Below are 20283 nucleotides of genomic sequence, written 5' to 3'. Positions count from 1 at the left end.
ATTAGCATAAATGAAGTACAAGATAACAAGGACCTTACTCAACTCCGTTGTGATCCAAAATTATACTTTTCACTATTAAAGAAAAAGGGTACACAACGAGACCACAAAACAAACCATTACATTTTAGAGGCCAAATAAATTTTTTAAAGAAGCAGAGTGGAAAAATTGGCAATTTAAAAAAAATATGCTCAAATTACTTTTGTGTGCTACAAATGTTCATATAGTACATACGATCAGCATAAGTAGAAAATGTGTATTACAAAATTCTTTTGATTATAAAATATTCTAAATGTGTTCTGTCCATTACATTGGTATGGTAACTCTATAAACAAATGTTGTATCAGAGTTCTTGCTTCTAGGTGCTCTTTATTAAATCCATGAGACATTTTAGGTAAGCTATAGTTCACAAGAACATCGCAAATGTTTCTCTCGGTGAGACTAAAAAACCCACCTACCTTAACAGAGTATGATCATAATTTAGTTTTCTCATGGACTAAACCGCTATCAATCAGGCTATTCAAGTCATCTACATACAAGCATAATCTTATCAAGGAGAAAGAGAAAAATTAAGTTGGCCTATCAACAGTTATAAAAAAGGGTGCAAAGCATTTATCTGAACTCTGTGTTTTGGAAAATTATGCAGAGAAATTTCAAACCTCAGTGCAATTTGCATGCTTCAAAAAATGGTAAAGAGGATTTCCTGGTTTTTTAACTTAGAGCATCCCCCATCAGATTTTACCACATTATTCTTGCTGTGCCTTTGTGAGTTTACACATACATCATGTATTTAAGAATGAAGCTTTACAAGGACTTCTTACACAGCTTCTTAACCAAGGTCAGGGTAAGGCATCCCCTTGCTAACAAAGTGGTACAAGAAGTAGCTTCTAATATTAAAAAAATGTAAAATATTATAAATAAAGGCATGCTAGGTATAGCAGAAAACCATTTTCCCACAACCATATAGATAATATCCAAAGAATTCTCTAGTAACAATGGGAGACAAAATTCAAGCTTTTTCTTCTGACTACATGCAAATAGAAACAAGGGGACTTAAAAGACAAGTTTGAAGTTGTTTCATAATAAATATTGAAAAGTAGTTATTACAGTTAGTGACAGTATTTGGGCCATTATGTATTTTATTTTCTCCTCTCACTACGTATTTTTTTACACAAGTGTCTTTCACCAGAGTATCCTTCCCTTAAAACACATTCTGAGCTATGAAATTAAGCTGAGTCTCAAGGGAACCACCATGACCTCTTCAGGGTTTCTCCTCTATGAAAGAGGTTGTGAAAAACGATTTCAATAATGGGTTAATTGAAAGGCTTTTGATTAAAAATAGGGATTCTATTTCTATCCAACTAATGGCACCTAGAGGTCAGAACCCTATAAGTGCAAATAATCCAGCTGTGACTCTACAAGCAAGGCACAAAACCAAAAGATTTTTAAAAGGCACTATGGCATAGTTTGCCTATGCAACACTTGGCGTCAGGTCTTCTTTATAATAAATGAAGGTATTCTCAAATCATGATATATTCTTTCTCAAGAATATGTTCCTGTTCGAGAGACTTCACTGTATAATGTACAGTGTCACTTTTAAAAGTGACGTGTAGTTATTGTCAAATGGGACTGTCACCTTGGGAGTACAAAAAACCCACTTTGATATCTTCTACCACTATGAAGATATTCTATTTTGCTGACATGCATATACAGAAACAGCCACATTTTTAGCCATACAGCTCTGGCTGCTTGGTACTATAGCAACTCATTTTTCTGTTCCACCTTTCGTCAGTCTCACTTTCTGTATATCGCATGTCATTTGTAGCCAACCAAGCAATGCTGCATCTATGACACAAGCCTTGGACCAGAATGTCACTGCATGGCTTCCTCTATCCCGTGATAACCACAATATTGCTAAACAGCCTCTGAAATTTGAAGTATCTACCACAGAACCAGAAAATGCCATTTCCTTGAAGCAACCACTGTAAAAAAACAAAATCACTGCATTAAGTCCACAGAAGTGCAGCTCAAGTTGCATCTGTAGAAGACAAATCTCTCCAATTATTTAGGGCAATCTTATCAAATGCTCCTGCCCACATTCAATTTTATTTTCAGGTAAGAGTCAAATTTAGAGATTTTTGTATTTTTATGAAAATAAACATGGCTGTAAATTGAAGCACAAACATTGTCATTCATAAATGAAGAAAGAAAACACATTTTACTTTAATGTAGTGGCGGTCTCTCATCTGCTTTTGTCTTGATGCTAGATGCATTCTGGACCAGGGATGAGAGTCTGAACATCCCACATGTCCAGTTCTTTAAACAGTCTGTATTACCTCAGAGACCTCCAACTTCTAACTTGCTGCAACGAGACATGTGGCCAGCATTCAACACAAGTATTTTTTCCATTTCAGTTTAACAGAAAAAATCCACTCTTGTTTTCCAAGTCAAACAAGGAAAGACAGGGTTTCTTAGAAGCAGCTGTTTCCAAGTCTGGAGACTATGACAGCAGCCACAAGGTAAAAGAAACAGGGAAAAGAAGGACATAAGGCAAGACTGACTTAGTTTCCAGATTTGTTTATGAAGCTACTGCTTACAACTATATCTTGGTTCTTGTCTCCCCTTTTGTGTATACAGTACATAAAATGCACACAGAAGATAAGCTGGGAGAATTTTTTTTATTTCATTATTTTCAAGACATGAGGGGCAAGGGACTGAATAAGGAAAATCAAGCTTCCTTATTTATAATATGTTATGAGACAACATTCAGGATTTCTTACGTTTAATATTTTTCCTATTAAAAATGAACTCTTGTTTATACAAAAATAATTACCTGGTTATTTTAAAGTCAGAATATAAGGTAATATAAATGGAAAGAAAAATAAATTAAACTAACTTAAGCTTTTTTCTGCTGTATAATAGTAGCAAATGTACCAATTTGTCTATCTATTTGTGAAAACCATTAATGAAAGCACACCTAAAGGAGGCCAGATAAAATCTTTGTGTTTGATACAGTTTTTGATATGTCTGCAACAGATACACCTAATCTAGAACAGAGTTTTATGAAGCAGCACTGATGCTACTTATTGGCAAGAAGCTAGAAGGAAATCTTGAAACTCGCCCTGAAAGGAGAGCATCCGTGTATGTATGTATCCGTGTATGTATTCTGAGGACTATTATTAAGGAGTATTAGATAATGAGATACTATGACTCCCCAGTTCTGAATGGAAGAAGGAAACAATTACCTACCAGCTATAATATTGTGTGGTACAGAGTGAAAACTATATATTGTATTCTGTATTTTAAAAATAGACCTTGAAGTTCACAAGCAGTGTCAAAGCAATTCAGAAGTTCAGAAAGGTTTTTAGCATATTTCTTAGCAGCAGCTGACATTCTTTTAGAAATATAAAGATGGTTGCATATATTAGGTTTTTAACAGGGCAACATCTTTGTGATCACATCATTACACACTTTGGAATTCCATATCCAATATCTGGCACACTGATCCTCCAAAGACAACATATGTTTTATGTCCTCTCTCCTAGTAAGCTTTAAAAGGGGGGAAAAAGGCAATTCTTTAAGTTTTCAACAGTTTAGTCTCAAGACTCCAAATTCTTTCCCTATATGTTCACATACCACAAAAACATTAACTATTTCTCAAAACCCTGTGCAGAAATTAAATCTCCTAGTAAAGAGAGATCAAATGATGGACAAAAAAAGTGCATGCGTCCCATGTTGCCTCACAGCAAGGAACTGCTTGCATGAAAACACACAAATAGGTGTCTTGACTTCATGGTTCTGAAGGAAAAGCAGAAAAAGAAGAAAAACTCAAACATACAGGCAATCTGAAATTAAAATTGAAGTGGAAAATAGTTTAAACTACATTCAAAACTACTACATAATGTACTTCTTTATTTTTTAATAATTGTCATACATTTCACGTCACTGAGGTTGAATTTGTGTCACTATAAAGAAAAAGGATTCTATTTAGTTCTTCCAAATACATTAATATACAAATACTGTACATAATGCACACAGTTGTTACACTAGGTTAAAAAAAGGACATTTTTGTGTTTATAACACAAAGATTAGTTACTTCAGAGAGACAACAGTTCAATTTAAAGGTTTATTTCTCACTAACATTGTTCATGCTTAAGTAGTGCAAATTTGAATTACAAATCTTAGAATCACTGAGAAAATACAAGGCCTTAGGGCCAATTACTTAATATCATGTTTCATTTTTTCTATCAACATACATACACAAAAGACAGAATATGCTGAGAGCAAAGAAACATACATCTCTTGAAAGATTAGATTCATTAGACTTGCAGCATCTATTATGACTGGGTAACTACGTATAACGTCAGGGGGGAGGGGAGGAGGGGCATTAAATATCTACTGAAGCCCAAAGAATAAGATGAAAATTTTCAGCAATTGTAATTTATATGGTCTGTGTGTCCACTGCCAACACTTCTTGTTTCTATAAATTAGGTCCCACAAGTCAGTAAGATACTCCATAGGTGAAAATTACAGGTTTTAGTATTTTTACAAGTCAATGACTACTGGGAATTTTTATTGCAGGTTTGCCTCTGTATCAGGAGGAGAGAAAGAGAAAAACTGGGGCAGGGGCATGAAAGTTTGCACACCATACTCTCCTCATCACCATGTTTTCAATAATTAATTAATTCCCTGAGGATGTCTTAGATGTTTTTAGATTTACTTAGATTTACTTTCTCCACACACCAGAAAGAACAGGTCATTTCTGATATGGCCTCTTCCTAAATCAGGAAAAGTAAGGCTGGACCTGCTAAACATGGCCATAAACAGATAATATTCAATATTTACGGCTATTTAAAACATTCCCGTGTGCTTAAATTAAAATGGGCCAGTACTTCAGAACAGGAAACTATTTCCTCTTCACCCACTCAAAAGTTTGGATGACTTCCCAGAAATCTCAAGACTGGCGCAGGGCTTAGTGCTGCGCCTGCAAGACAGCTGCATCTGGATACAACCCTTCATGGGAATGTACAAGGCAAACCAAGGAAGGCAGGTTGAGCAGATGTAATTAATGGAGGTGGTGCCAGAAAATGATCCCTCTTAACCAGACGCTCCGAAGAAATTCCTCTCAGTAAAGCACCACAGGCCTTTTGGAAGGCTACTTGAGCTGTACCAACAGATCTCACACAGCTGTACCCACAATCACTCACACAGCTTAGAACCAAGCAGCTCAAGCTGCCTTTTCTTCTGGGAGGGAATGGCTACAACTCACTGAAGTTTTCTCCCATGATGACCAGCTCTTTATGCAACAAGAAAAGGGAAGTGGACAAGAAGCTAAAGGAAATTTACATATAGCAAATTAATCTGATAATTAAATTTAATAATCCTAACAAAATCGTTACATTCTCTAACCCATATAGGAGGGGCATGGTGTGTCTTGAAAAATATCAAGAAACAAATCCCCAAAATCAATCTACTTTTGCAATTTTAATCCATGTAATATTCATACTAATTAGGCATCAACCAAATTAGCTGCTGCTATTCTAACTCATTGTCTTTCTAAAGTGAAGAAGCACTCCTATGTATGTGCCCTTAATAAATCCGGATATTAACTGCAATTAGTGTCAAATTTTCACAGTGCAAAGTGACCTCAACATAGAATGACATTTCAAACATGATGAGAAAACTAACCATTTCTATGAAAAGCAATTTTATACCATTAGATGAATCTCAGTCAGAAATAGCACAGACACTGAAGATCCTACCAAAGGTTAAAGGGATGATTTAGTCTCGTTTCTGTAATTTGTATTAGTAGTTTTTTTGTCTGTTACCTATTTTTTGCATCACTGTGAATGGAATTGCAAGTAAGTGGCAAGCACACAAGTCTAATACATTAAATGAACAGAAGCTTATTATTGCTTAAAACAAAAACATTCCTCCCAAAGCAGAAAGGTACACAAGCATCTATTCTGAATGCTATTCAACAGAAGAGAATTAGTACCAACTGTGAGAATTTATCAACTGGAGATAATAAGGCAAGGGTAGGCAGTGGAAATTAATTGACATGTACTATTTTAATTCTGAATTTATTATACTTAAAGCTAAACACATGTATTTTTAAAATCAAGTTCTGGATGTTGTAGAAGTTGCTATTTTCTTTTTTTTTTTTTTTTTTTTTAGCATGATGGCTTATCTGGTTCTCTTAGGAAATACAGCCAGTTACAGATAATTTTTTGTTTTCTTAAAGATGGTGTGTGGGCAGAAAGGACTAGAACAGTTCCCAGAACTGTTTGCAGGATAAGCAGAGAGGTAAAGGACAGGAGCACTGTGGGTGTAAAGAGGCAGGAAAGAAAAAGAGAGATGATCTATAAAAACTGTGTGGGCAGAATAGACACTAGACAGTAGAGGACCTGTTTGACAGCTTGGTATATAGACAGGATTTGGAGAAGGGAAGGCAAAAGGGAAGACTGTGAGGCCATGAAGAAATTCATGGTAAGAATTCAGTCTGAAATTTCACTAAGAACGTACCACAGGAGAAATGCAAGATGGAATGTAGCAATGCTGTAAATATGTTAAAATTGCAAACATTCTTGCCAGCTGCTGCTGTTATCATGAGAAGTAATCTTGTGTTAGGGTTTATTAATAGCAGCATGCTTTGGAAGAGACTGCCTTTTGTACTTACGAAACACTGCACCATGCAGATTGTCTTAAAGCAACAAAATCTTAACTGTTTAAATATAGTAGTGAATACCCAAACATTGGTACTCCAAATGTACCTCTGTGTACTTTCTATGATGTTCTTTTCCAATTTTTAAAAAGTAAAATGCTGTTGGGAGAGTATCCTTAGAGAAACACCAGTATGGTATCACCTACAGGTTCCTGGCCTATGAACCATGAACAGTTTTCTGCTTGCAGCAGCTAAAAACACATCCTGTCTCTTTTCTTATTTCATCTTCTGTCTTTCATCCCTACAAGCAGTAAACTCTCTGTGCAGGGACAATTTTGCATACAGTATATCAGAGTATTATATTACAGTATACTATATTATATTATATTATATTATATTATATTATATTATTAATAAAAATGTTTGCAAATAAAACTGTGCTTTTTAAAACCATGTCTCTATACATAAATGGGGGCATCTAAATCATGAGGAAAGATCTCACATTATTCCATCTAGGATCAATATGCTGCAACTGCTTACTATCATTGTACACTAGCTATATTACAAATCTAAAAATGAAATTTTAGAAATTCCACAGGAATTTAGAACATATTAAAACATCTTAAAACATATAATAAAACATCATATATTAAAACATCTGGTCTCTAATTTCCTTGTGTTTACGTATTATAGATTCATTTAAAAAGTTTTTTACCTACCTGCATCTTCCAAAGTTGCCTCTTTTTCACAATTTACAAATAAAACTCTATTTACTACCTTGCATGTGCAAAGCCATGCACCACATACAAACTTAGAAACTATCAGAAATAATGAGCCATCTGAAACAGGAGAGAAAGAAGCAAACAAAACACAAAATTTTACTACCTTTGCTACATTATTATATAATTTCCTGGAAAAAAGAAAGTTTCCCTAGCTAATGAATAAGTTGACTACATTAGTATTTATCAAGGTTTATGAATGCCTTTGATACAACATGTAAACTAAGCTGGGCTAAGGAAGTACTGCTACACATAGAGAATTCATAAGGGAAGAACATTTGTAGAAGAATGTATTTAGATTTCTAGCATCATTTATGTTATTTTAACTTAATCTCCTTCTTGCTTTGTCAATTAGTTTAGGGTTAGCAGAATTTTGGCTGTCCTTCAATATATTAGAATATGATCTACAAAACAAATTAAAAACACCACACACAAATCTTACTTGCCTATTACTTCCAAGTGTTACAGTAGCAGCAGAATTATTTAAAACAGGTTTATTGCACTGCCTTCTTGCACAGCATCAATGTTTTCATATGACATATACAAGAAGCACTTCTTTTTCACAAGCATAAATATTTGTAGTGCATCAAAAATGCACTACAGGTTTTAACTATTATTTGATCTTTAAAGAAGAATCATTGCTCTACTTCATAGATTGTATCTTTCAGTATTAAAATCATGTCCGTGTGAGAAGCAAGTAACTAGAGACATTTTTCTGAAATGTGATCGAACTATACATGACCACACAAATGATACGCAACCATCTCAAGCCTCTTACCAAGAAATTTGACAATCAAACTAGTTACTCAAAACATACTTTAAGGAACATAACAAATTAAAAGTACAGGGTTCCTTGAATAAAAATAAATATATAAAGGGAAAAGTCATGTCAATTCCAGGCTTTTTCTTTCTTTTTTTTGCCTTTTCAAAAAGATGAGTAACATTATAAAAATACCTGAGCAGCATTTAGAAAGACACTGCTGTTCTTCCTGTGAAAAACTGTATTTTCAAACATGGTAAATAAAGAGGCCCACTTTTAACAGAATGTGAGTATCAGTGAGAAGCTGTAGGGAGAAAGCAGAATTACCAGTCTAAAACTAGGTGAAGGGAGGGTGAGGTAGAGTAGACCGGAGCCATAGATGGAGTTTGAAAGAAAAACACAGGCTGAGCAGTGAGTCTAGGAATGAGATGGGATTGTTGCTCTGAGGAGTGGAGTTATTCAAACTGACAAAATCATCATTCACTGACATCACATAAAGAATGACAGCCAATTGGTTGTGGTAAGTGGCAGAGATCCAAGAGCAAGGTATCAAGGCTACAACCCTGCCTATGACTTGTCTGAGTGTCATTCTAGTTCAGTTTGACTTCCACTCAAAATCTGGGGAACACTGGAACAGAAATCATCAGTTTAAAATAATTTGCCCTCTGTGTTTCTGTACTAATGATAGTCGTAACAGAGCAGCACAATATTTTCATCACAAAGGATTCTTCCCCCATACCTGAAAAAGAACTGTTCAGGAAATTAAAGTACCTTCATTTGCTGCAGAAGGACAAAAAGCATTTACCTAGTGATAGAAGGGACTGCAAAAAGAGAAAAGGGAGATTCATAGTTAAAGCAATTAGGTTTCAAAGCAATCACTAACTATTTAACTACACATTTCATGAGTTCCCTTTTAGCACGATCAATCACCAAAGAGGCAGCTGGGTCAGTTTATGGCATCACTGTTGTCTTCCATTCCCTCTTCTGCTGGATGTTCTAACCTCCACAGTTTGAGACAACAAAACAGATGGACTTGAAGCAAGTAAAGACTTTTTCCAAAGTTAACCCAGCATGTTTGAATGAGACCATAACAATAAAAGCTTCTAAAGACATCTAAACATTTGGGCATAAAGGAGCAAAATCCCAGAGGAAACCTTTCTTCTAACACCTCCTGAAGGGAAGGGTCTGGCTGCAGAATCATCATAGTGTACTTTTAACATCTGCACTCCTGCAGTCCATAACAGACAGCACTGCTCATTGCAAGAGGAAATGGAAATTTCAAATGCATCAAAATCTCAAAAAAAAAAATAATTTTAGTTAGTGTTAAATATAAATGAGTTTCCAATTGCTGCTTCTATCTTGGCCAGATAGGTAAAACAATTTAAACAACAGTGTTTCTCTAAGAGCCAGTATGGTGACAGAGGATCCCAGAATACTCTGGAAAAGCAGTTTTTGGGAGTGCTATGACATGTGTTGCACTGCAGGTTTGAAAACAAACTAACATACCCACCCCCAACCAAACAACAAAAACTCAAGCAAGTTGTCCAGCTGTTTATGACCCACTACACCAGGCTGGACTAGATATGCACAGGTTAGCTACCAATTTTATTCTTTCCATGGGATACAGGGAACAGCTGTTTGAACAGTAAACAGTGCTTCCTCCTACAAATGGCTATCTTAAGCCCAGAGCTTCTCTAACACCCCAGAGAAAGGCAGGGTTAGAGAGAAACCTATTTCTACCTGTATTTCATTCCACAAAGCCATAAAAACTGGCTACATCTGACTGTAGGCACGGTTTAAAAGACAGATTTCATTAAGGCTTGGTAGAATTGGTGAGCATTGCCAGGGAGATCACGGGACACTACAGCTGAGCCAGGTTGAATCACCCCACCTTGAGCTGACCAGACAATTGAGGGTCTGTACACTTTCCACTTCTGTAAAACCTGTATTATTCCCTCTCAAGTACAGTACAGTGTAAGTTTGTTTGCAAAAAAAAATGAGAATATTGCAGAAAGAAGCATAAAAAGGGTGTAGAAGATAATTTTTAGACTCTCGTAACATATTGCTCTTTCTTCAAGGCTACCACCTCACACATGAAAAACATTTCTTTCTCTTGTGAGAGTAGATGAAGGCATGGGGAAAAGCAGATTCAGAGTAGACACACTGCATGTATGTAAAAAAGAAAAGAAAAAAAGAAGACAAAGTTAATTATCCAAGACCATTTATCTTCTAAAGGCATGACCCTCTAGGCAGAATGTTACAGAAGACTGAGCCTTCCTCATTTCTGTATCTAGTCAGTATTGCTTCCTTTCCACTCAAAACCATTTTCCTTTTCATTTAACTTCCTTCTACTAAGCTTTTGAAGTATTTCTGGTTTACTCCAGATTTTCCAAAACTGAAACACCAAAAATAATAAAAACAAGAAAAAAATCCCACTATAAATTATGAATTTAACAACAAAAAGTAAAATATCTAGAAGACAGGCTTTATTGTGAATACTTGGAAATCCAGAGCAATGGACACACCCCTTTATGAAAAATAAACACAGGTCAAGAACAAACTTCCTTTCCTGTTAAGTATCAACTGATCAGTCCATCATCTGTACTTCTCTGACAAGTTTTCTAACAAAATCAAGAGAAATTGAAGTAAAGGCTAAAACAGCATTGAAAGAAAGCTATTTCTGACAGCCATTCAAAGAGACATCTTAACACCAGACGTCATAATTTAAGTTCCCTGCCACCAAGTCCAGAAACAAAAATTCTCTTGTAGAAGACACAAGCATTTGGGAGTGCTCTGATTTGTCCAGTGACAGACTCTGAAGGCTACCTTTAGTTTTACATTAGAAAACTGTACACATATACATTATATATGCACACACAAATGCACACTTTCACATCATTTTTTCTTTATGTTCTTCTGTCAGTCTCTTCTTACCAAATGGTGAGAAATTCTGAGGGAAATTACTTATCTTTTATTTAAGGGGCAAATAGATTAGTGCTTTTTTACATTATCCAGAACCTTATCCAAAGTCATCTGCAGTACAGGGAAGTCTAACAGGGAAGACATATAATTTCAGAGAAAGCTAAACAGTCTTTTGTTCATTAAGTAACTTCTTACTGTCATCCATGAAATCAAGTGCTGTATTCAAGCAAGAAATATGATTTATTGTGGAAAACTTCAGGCCTACATTTGTTATGGATGGACAATGAATGGTTGAACGGCTGGCACAAACCCATACATAGATTTGAGGGAGAGTGAAAAGACTGATTTAGTTATTTTAACACAGAAATTAAGAGATAAAGAAACAAGTCCAAATAAGTGAAGCTGTTCATCCATAAGTCACATCAGTGTTTTAAATATACTACTAGCATACCTGTCAACTGGAGGAAGGAAAAGGAACTGCAGTTTCCTTCCAAGTGCCCTACTCCACAAATGTGTAAGATCAGTGGATGTTCTTTTACACGAAGCATGCAGGCTGGTAAAAAACAATGCTTCAAATGCTTTACCTTGTCTTCACTTAACATACAAATATTTTCTACAGGCAGAAGCATTTCATTGATGAACTAAGCTGACAAATTGCCAAAATTTGGTTGGATGTATTTTAAGGGTGAAATAGACACACATACAGGAAAACTGTTCTCATAAAATCATTGAGTACAACAGAATCTTTGGTGTTTATGAGATTACAGGCACTGAAAATGAATACATTTATTACCTTGATTTTTCCAGCTTGGAATACCACAGGGTGCACACTGAAACCCCTGTTTTATAACAACTCAGTGCTACTTTAATCCACTTGAAATGAAGGAACACTGCAAGTGAACAAGTCACTCTCACAAATTCTCCAGCTTACTAGCACTTCTTAAAAGACACCCATTCAATGTGATGAAATTGTTATACAGCAAACTTCAAGAGGATATTTCAAGACAATTCAAGAGAAATTTCAGGGAAAAAAAAACCTTGGAAAAATAAAGAGGGAATAAGTCTATTTGTTAAACAGCTTTTCAAAGAGCTGAGAATTACAAAACTTCAGAAGGAAAAATACTTTTGTTAGTGGTTTAAGAGCATTACAAAGTAAAAACTGCATACTTAATAAAGAGACCAATTTTTTTGGTCTGCAATTATTTCTGGAATCATTTACTATGATAAAAAAAATGCGGCACTTGATTTTGGAACATGTGTGATATACGTGACTATGCTGTATGTTCAATTATCAGCTACAGTTACATCACACAAAAGAGCTAAATTATATCTGATAGAGCTGGTACTGCGTATCAGCTAAAAGATATTAATTGCTTTTTCACTTTATACTGCAAAATCTGCTCCGGTGCTTACAAAAGATGTGCCAAAGGCTAAAGAGGACCACAGCTGACTACGTCTGGTGATACTGCATCTATGTTTCCCTTGACAGTTTTGTAGGAATACACAGGTTTACTGCGTAAGTACAGGACTTTTATAACTGTGCACTAAAGTTATCCTCAAGTGCTACACAAAGAATGCTAAGCAACACTGTTTTTAACTGGATTCAGATTAGTGGTATTGAAGACAAGTGTTATAACTACTTGAGCAAAAGGACAAAATGCAAAAGGGCAAACTGCTAAGTCCTGTGACCATTTATAGTGCACTTCTTGAGAGAAGCCCAGTATAACCAATGCAGAAGATGCAGAAGCTATGAACTGTCAGCACTCATAAAAGATCTTATTTTTACTCTTAAGGATCACAGAACACATTTTTACAATGTTTTGTTAGGTCTGATACACAACTAAGGAGAGGAAGAAATGAGTTCAAACAAGGAAAAGGTCACTATTAAAGTCAGATCAATGTCTAAATGGGCCAATCATGAACTTGCCCAAAACCAAGTGACATTCACATATTACCAAATCAATAACCTGGAAGAAAATGGTAGCTCATGTTCTAAAGCACATCAAACTTAGCTCTGAATATTAAGTACTAAATCATTTGATGCATTACTTATTAAATGAAAAGTAGATGTTTAAATAAATAAAACTAGAAGTTGCATGAAGTAAAGACTTTGTGTCAAAACTCCTGTTTTTCATAAAAATACCTTTTTCGTTGTTATGTTTATGTTATACTAAAAGAATAAATCTAGAAAACACAAGTATTGACTCTCTCCTCTGTTGATATGAAGAATTAGATTAGGTTTTACTATTAGATTTTTTTCAACATGTAGATCTTGTATGCAACCTCTGCGCATTAGCATGGAAGGAACCACATATGGTAACTGTCCAGGCTTTGGACTACGTCCAGGCTTTGCCTGTTGAAAGGCATGGGACTAAAGGTGGAACTCTCATGTTTTCCACTATCACAAACCATCATACTGAGAATATCAGAATACAAGATAAATAGACTGACGAAAGCTTAACTGGTAAAACATACATTTACTAAATCTTCTCCTTAGTTCTAATGCTAAAAGAAAAGTAGATGCTGAACACCTTTCTCCTCCTAGAACTAAAACATTAAACTGACTGACTGAGTGGGGTATAGGACAGAACAAATGAAATACTTCTGGTTATTCTGGAACAGTGCAAAATCTTGATAAAACTACCTTCAATTTTGGCAAGGTTGTTTTGGGGTTTTTTTGCACCTGTGATAAATTAACGTATGATCATATTTCTCATTACAGAAAATACACATATTACACATCGGCATTCAAGTTCCAAAAGTACACCATACTTATATAGGTGTTGGGGGTTGGTTCTTTCCCTTTTCCCTCTGTGGAATTTTCCCCATTGTCATGCTAAGATACCTGTTGACTAGGCCCTGGTGGCAAGAGAGAGGGGAGAGAAGAGGGAAACCCCACGAGATTCAAACATCCAGAAGAGGAAGCGGAACGCTCTGGCTTGCCCCGTTTTCCCCCTTGGAGTTTGGACGAGAAGGACGATCTCCACCTTCATCCTATCCCTGCCATCTCAGCGCCGGGAGTCATCCTCACTGCTGTCAGACCCTGCACTGCTGCCTCCTTGCTGTAATCTGCCACCATCCAGCACTCTGCTGAGCATCAGGACCGACACCGTGAGCAGAGGGCTCTCTCTCCATCTCTCTCTCTCCCCCTGGGACAGCTCTGCCATCACCCCCAGCCCTCCTGCAGCTCTGCGGGACCCGCCCGCCCCCAGCACCGGGAACTGCAGCTCAGGGAAAAGGTGCCTGCAGCCAAAAAACACTGGGACTGAGTTACTGTTCTGTTTGTAGCTAATTTCATAGCTGTTGTTCTTGTTTGTCTTGTTAGTTGTACTAGTAAAGAACTGTTATTCCTATCCCCATATCTTTGCCTGAGAGTGCCCTTAATTTCAAAACCATAATAATCTGTAGGAAGGAAGGATCACATTTTTCAGTTCAAAGGGAGGCTTCTGCTTTCCTTAGCAAACACCTGTCTTTCAAACCAGGACAATAGGCATGAAAATACTTCTGAAGTATATCTACTAAACTCATCCCCTTCACTGTCTACTTTTTTTTTTTCCAAGACAAAGGAAATGAAACTATCCAAACATATTCCAAATGCTTACTTTCAAACAAACAGTTCCAAATCATATAACAAAACTAAAAATACTCTATTAAAATACAGAAACTTACTTTATCATTTTCAATATTATGAAATGTTCCTATTCTATGTTCAAGAAACACATATGCATAATATCGAATTTCAGAAAAAATACTTTTCTGAAATGCACATGATCCAGTATTGAACAGTTGTGTGTGTATCTATATATATGTGTTCTAAATTTTGCATTGTTGTAGACTGACGTTAAGTCACCCCCTTCAATGCATGCCATGTATCTTTTACATATAAGAAACATTTTAAGATATTCCAAACAACATAGTACAAAAAAATCAAACCTTCCAGGATGATCTTGTCAAATTTACATTTTGTCTGTGTAAACCAAGTTTGCTAAAAAGTGGTAAGTTGACATTCAAAGAAAGCCAGCATATTTAAAAAAGGTGAGCTAGATTTTTAAAACTTGCATCGATAAACTGAAACACTATTTATTCAGCAGCAAGAGAAAACTCATATAATGTATTTTAATTAATATAGTTCCTGAAGCTGTAGTATTAGACCCGTGATAGCTTGTCAGGCTAGGATTGTCTATATATAAACCATATTGCAACCTCCACATAGTAACATGCTATTTTTATTTTATGTAACAGCAAAAAATATTATCTTCTTTACTGAGTTATAAAAGTACTAAAATCGTATTTCAATAATTCTTACTAAAAATGTTTAAATATTGATTAGTTTAACATTCCTAAATTTTCTAATTTAATATCCAACAGGTCACATATGCCACTACAATTCAGAGCTGAGTTCAGTGAATTATAATCCAAACTATTTTCATGATCAGAAAGACTGAATAACAGCAAAAAACACATTTATGAGTGCACACGTTTAGTACAGCATTTGTTTCCACCTACACAGTTTACAGCTCTAAGAGAATCACTGACATGTTCCTTTAAATGAGTAACAGCTTGGACAATACATACAGAATTTAATTAAATTAAAGCACAAGAATTGATGAAATAAATTACCAAAGAGCTCCTCTATGGCACCCTGAGTGAATACACATAAGTACTTCCTCATGAGTAACACACATAAGTACTTCCTCATGGAATGAATGCACCATGACAAAGCACTGAGCTCCAATCCAAGTGATGAAAATACAGTTTTAAAGACTTTTACACTTACCCGCCTATGGCAGAAGGGCAAGCCCTGTGCAATGATGCTGATGCTAAATATCTTCATCACAGTTTGGTGTGGTAGAGGTTCTTTGGCACTTTTAAGATCAACAGGAACCAAGCCATGGCTGATGGCAGTTTTCCCAGGTTTGGACATTTTATCGTTCCTACTTTGTCCAGTCTACTAACACTGCAAGAACATTGCTAAAATCTTTGCTTTAAAGTTGCATGACTTTTTTATTTTGTTTTGTTTCTTTAAGTTTCAAACTGGTGATTCAGCTCCCCAGAGCCTGCTGCCTTTGTCTCTAAACCTTCTCCTGCCAAGTGTCCTGACCTGTCTGCTGCTCAGTGAAGTGCAAGCTATCCTAGTATAGACAGGAATTAAACCACCAAGGGGCAGGCAGACTGCTCCTGTCAGTCAAACAGCTGGTGGACCTCCCCTGCAATGTTAGTAGTGCCTTTCTCCAAAAAGGGATCTGCAGACTGAAAAAGAAGAAAATCTTGACTGCCTGGATTTCTAATAAGCACAGTCACTTACATCTTCATTTTAAAGGAAGAATTTTCTTTTAATTTTTTTTTGTTTGTTTTAACAAGCTGGTATTACTCTTACAGAAGGAGATTGCAACTTTCAGAGGATAACAGTGCTGCTGCACGATCAATTATATCACTCCCAGAGCAGATTTCTTCCAAACTGTCAATACAATTAAATAAAAAACTGATCTGGACTTAGCTCTTTCTCAACCATGGTCTCTAAAAAGGTAATATATTGTCCAAAAGTTTAAAAAGGAATAAAAATGGATTTTTAAAATTTGAAAAAAAATTAGTGTCTCCTAAAAATTACAAAACTAGCTCATTTAATAAAAGTAGATGCTATATAGTGATTTTTAATTCCTTCCCACTGGCCTTTCTTACTTTTGTACAGGTACTCCAGTCTGCACCTCTTCCTCTCTCCCTGCAGGGAAGCACCATCTGATTGGCTTTTGCTCTAAGGATGCAATGGTACAGTAGTTTTCCCTCTTCTGGCCAACTCATTTCCCACGAGTTTGGGTACCAGTTTGCTCAGGCCTATCCATCACACCAGTGGAAGTATGAGGACTCTTCCTCCAAGAACATAGCATCTCTTAAAGGATATGGGAAGAGGTCTGCCTGCCCTTAGCAACAAACCCAAGGCCCATTTTTCAGGAAAAAAGTTCTTACTCCACTGAACGAACCTACAAAGCTATGTCTACTACTCATATTTTCCACAATTAGTTTACTTCCATTTTAAATAATTTCTTGATCAGATTAGCTTTCCTAATATGTCTCCATATGTTCCCACAATCCCCTTCTGGTGTCTGTACTTGGACACGTTTCTTAAAAACATATTCATATTTTGAAAATATTTTTGAGGAAAACTAAGTGGCAAGAAACAAAAGCCTATGAAAATATCTTATGAAGCTGCTGATAAGAGATGTAGAAGACCATCAAAGCTCTTGCACAGAGTCAGTACAGTCCAAAGCACAGTGAATAAATGATCATTAAGAAATCGTACAAGTCTCTTTATGCACAAACCAGCAAAGATAATTAACTGTATAATCATGTGAGGGCAAAAGAGGAAGTGGAGAAATACTTTAATGCTTGGAGCACAACAATGTAACTTGACAAAAGACTGCATTAAAATATGACTGTATTAGCATTTCCACTTAGTCCTTTGTTTCCCCTTCAGAAAACCAAGCTGTAAGCATGTCTCATTTGCATACTGAGGACCTCCCTGACCAAGCATTTGCATTTGGAAAGTTTTAAATAGGAAAAAAAAAAAGAAAAAATACAAATATCCCTAACATTTCATTGAGTGTGCAAATACATTACAGTAAGCACCTACTCATAACACAGTATTTTTCACAGACAAACATGACAATCCTTATTTCTTTACAGATGCTGCATACAGAAAAGCTGTGACAGAATGCTGGGTAGCACGGTGTTTTCTTCCACAAATGACTGGTTTTATTCTATTCTTGCATCCCATTCAGATGTTATTTGAAAGCACATTTAGATACCCATTTTCTTTTAAAAGACTCTTTACATTTCCTGGTTTATACTTCCAGCTAAAACTCCAAGGAACTGTTTACCGTTAGCCTGCACACAACACTAACAGCATTACTTTATAACCTCATTCTGAACTATTTCATATTTTACACAAGTACTAGGCTTTCACTTGACTGGAATGCTTCAGAATAAGTGTCTCAGAATCTCAGTTTTATTCAAATAAGAAAATTACACCGAAGTACTCCAAAGAGGGAAAAGAACAGCCTTTTCTTTTTACTTTGAATAACTAAAGTGAAGAACAGAACCAAAAGCTATAAAGAGACTAACTCACATACCCTATTGATGTATCACCCAAAAAGAAGCAACAGAACAGTTTTCCATTTTTTATTAATGTTTTAGTCACCATCTGAATTGTTCCAACAATGTGTGAAATTTACCAAAATGTAATATAAAATATAATTATATAAATATAACTTAAGATCAGATCAGGATCAGATAGAACATTCTGTATAAAGCAAGCCTTACTTTCTTCTTTAATAAATACTCAGTATGTAGTTTAGTTGCATACAGAATTGTCTGTGCTCACTAAGAGAAACTGCTAAACAAAACTCAGTTTTAAGAGTATTTCATTGCACAATTGCTGAAAGAATTCAACAGTGTGCCAGACCACCAGCTGTTATTGGCTGATACAAGAGCCTGGCATCTTACTACTTCACAGACTTACTCCCCACCTTTTTAAAAAAATATTAGCTCATAACATGCGTGCAAAATAGGAACATAACTTGGGCCATTTACAGATTTACATACAACTGGGGAGTAAACAAGACTCTAGTATTGCATTCTCCAAGGACTGCTCACCATGCCAGTTCTAGTCACAGGTGATTCTCACACTGAAAACACAAAAGTCAGGATTGTCGGCCCTTCTTCATTTGCGGTTTGAGAGAAAGTCCCAGTCGTACAATGTTTGTAATTAGTGTAGTCCCCTTTTAGTGGATAAAGCCATGGCAAAATAAGGCACTTTTTTTTGCCCAATGTGAAATCACAGAGCTAGATTTCACACTTTTCCACAGCAATAAGAAAAAAACTTTAGTTTTTACCTGTGTCTTCCCCCCCCCCCCCCCCGGTTTTTTTATTGCTGTCTCCCAGAAAAAAAAGACATGCATTAGCAAATGAGATCTTGTCCCAATTTTACTTCCACTTATCATCACTCCAGTTTTTAGTCTTGTATTTGCTACACATTGCTGACTGTAAGTGTCACTGTCTTACAGTAATGTTTAAAGGTCGCAGGCTAATGCTGGAAAGTTATAAAATTTTAATAAGTGAAACCAGAAAACAAAATGCAGTCCAATTTAAGCAGCAAGAGAGAAGACAAAAACAGTCAAGGCCGACTATCCCAGAAGTGTCAGAAATACATTGCATATTGTAGGTAACATTTATTTTTATATTTGTACTATACATATAGATTATCAATATAATTCTAATATAAGCTTCAAATGTAAAGCTTAAACAGCCACCCTACTGCTTTTATCTGTAAAAGAGTGTACTTTTTCATTATATGGGATGAGAACATGTATAAACCTGACAAATGTGATAATATGAAAATTTGAGCTTTAATGCCTTGTAATGCATTTTTCTAACATTCTGTTTCTAAATACAGTTGGACTGATTTCCAATGGTGCTCTTTTCAAGTGCCTGCCTCCTTTTAATCAGATCACATTTGAAATGAAATAACATGAAAGTGCCTGAAAAACTAGTATTCTTAACCTCAAGTTAAGGCTGTCATGAACTTTCAACTGTAAACATAAGAATCCAGAAGACTCCTGTTTCTTTTTGGACAGGCCAGTGAAGACATGCCTGTAAAATGAAAGCGTGTACAAAACAGCAATAATCTTTATACCTTTCAGTCGGAGTAATTCAAAGTCAGCTTTTTAGGATCTGTTTACCAGGAAGCAACTGTTTCAAAATTAGCTAGTTCATTCAGTATACTGAACTCAGGAAGGCCATAATTTTAAGATATAGATTTGTGAAATTATCCCAACACAAAAAAACAGTTCATGAAAACTTCCCAGAGTTTTCTTCTAGAGTTGTTTTGCATATTAACATTACTGGGAAAAAAACCAAAATCACAACATTTTAATATGGTGGTGGAGCAGTACACAACCTAGAGAGACCTAAATGAAGAATTTGCAAGTACAGAAAAACTGAAATGCAGATAGCAGAACACTAGACAGGGGCTCCACCATTCTTAACATCAGTGAACAGCTGCCCTCAAATGGATAAAGCAGAGAACTGCAACATTTGAAGTCACCTCAAATTAATCATAGTAGCATAATCACCTTCTGAATATATTTGATAATTTATTTCCTAAA

The 20283-nt window shown here is 35.8% G+C and overlaps 1 protein-coding gene across 2 annotated transcripts in view; it reads right to left on the bottom strand.

Moving 5' to 3' along the window:
- FBXW7 (F-box and WD repeat domain containing 7) overlaps nt 1-20283 on the bottom strand; it is a 104106-nt gene that overhangs the window by 64527 nt on the left and 19296 nt on the right. The window contains exon 1 of one of the 2 annotated variants that reach the window (XM_062492907.1): nt 15900-16046. The exons of the other annotated variant lie outside the window; for it this stretch is intronic. Within the exon in view, the coding sequence (XP_062348891.1) occupies nt 15900-16046 (147 nt within the window). Of the gene's footprint in view, nt 1-15899; nt 16047-20283 lie in introns of those variants that run through there. 2 annotated transcript variants of the gene reach the window in all.

The sequence above is a fragment of the Cinclus cinclus genome, chromosome 5 (assembly GCF_963662255.1).
Source record: "Cinclus cinclus chromosome 5, bCinCin1.1, whole genome shotgun sequence".
NCBI lineage: Eukaryota > Metazoa > Chordata > Aves > Passeriformes > Cinclidae > Cinclus > Cinclus cinclus.
This window is presented reverse-complemented; position numbering and strand designations above follow the sequence as displayed.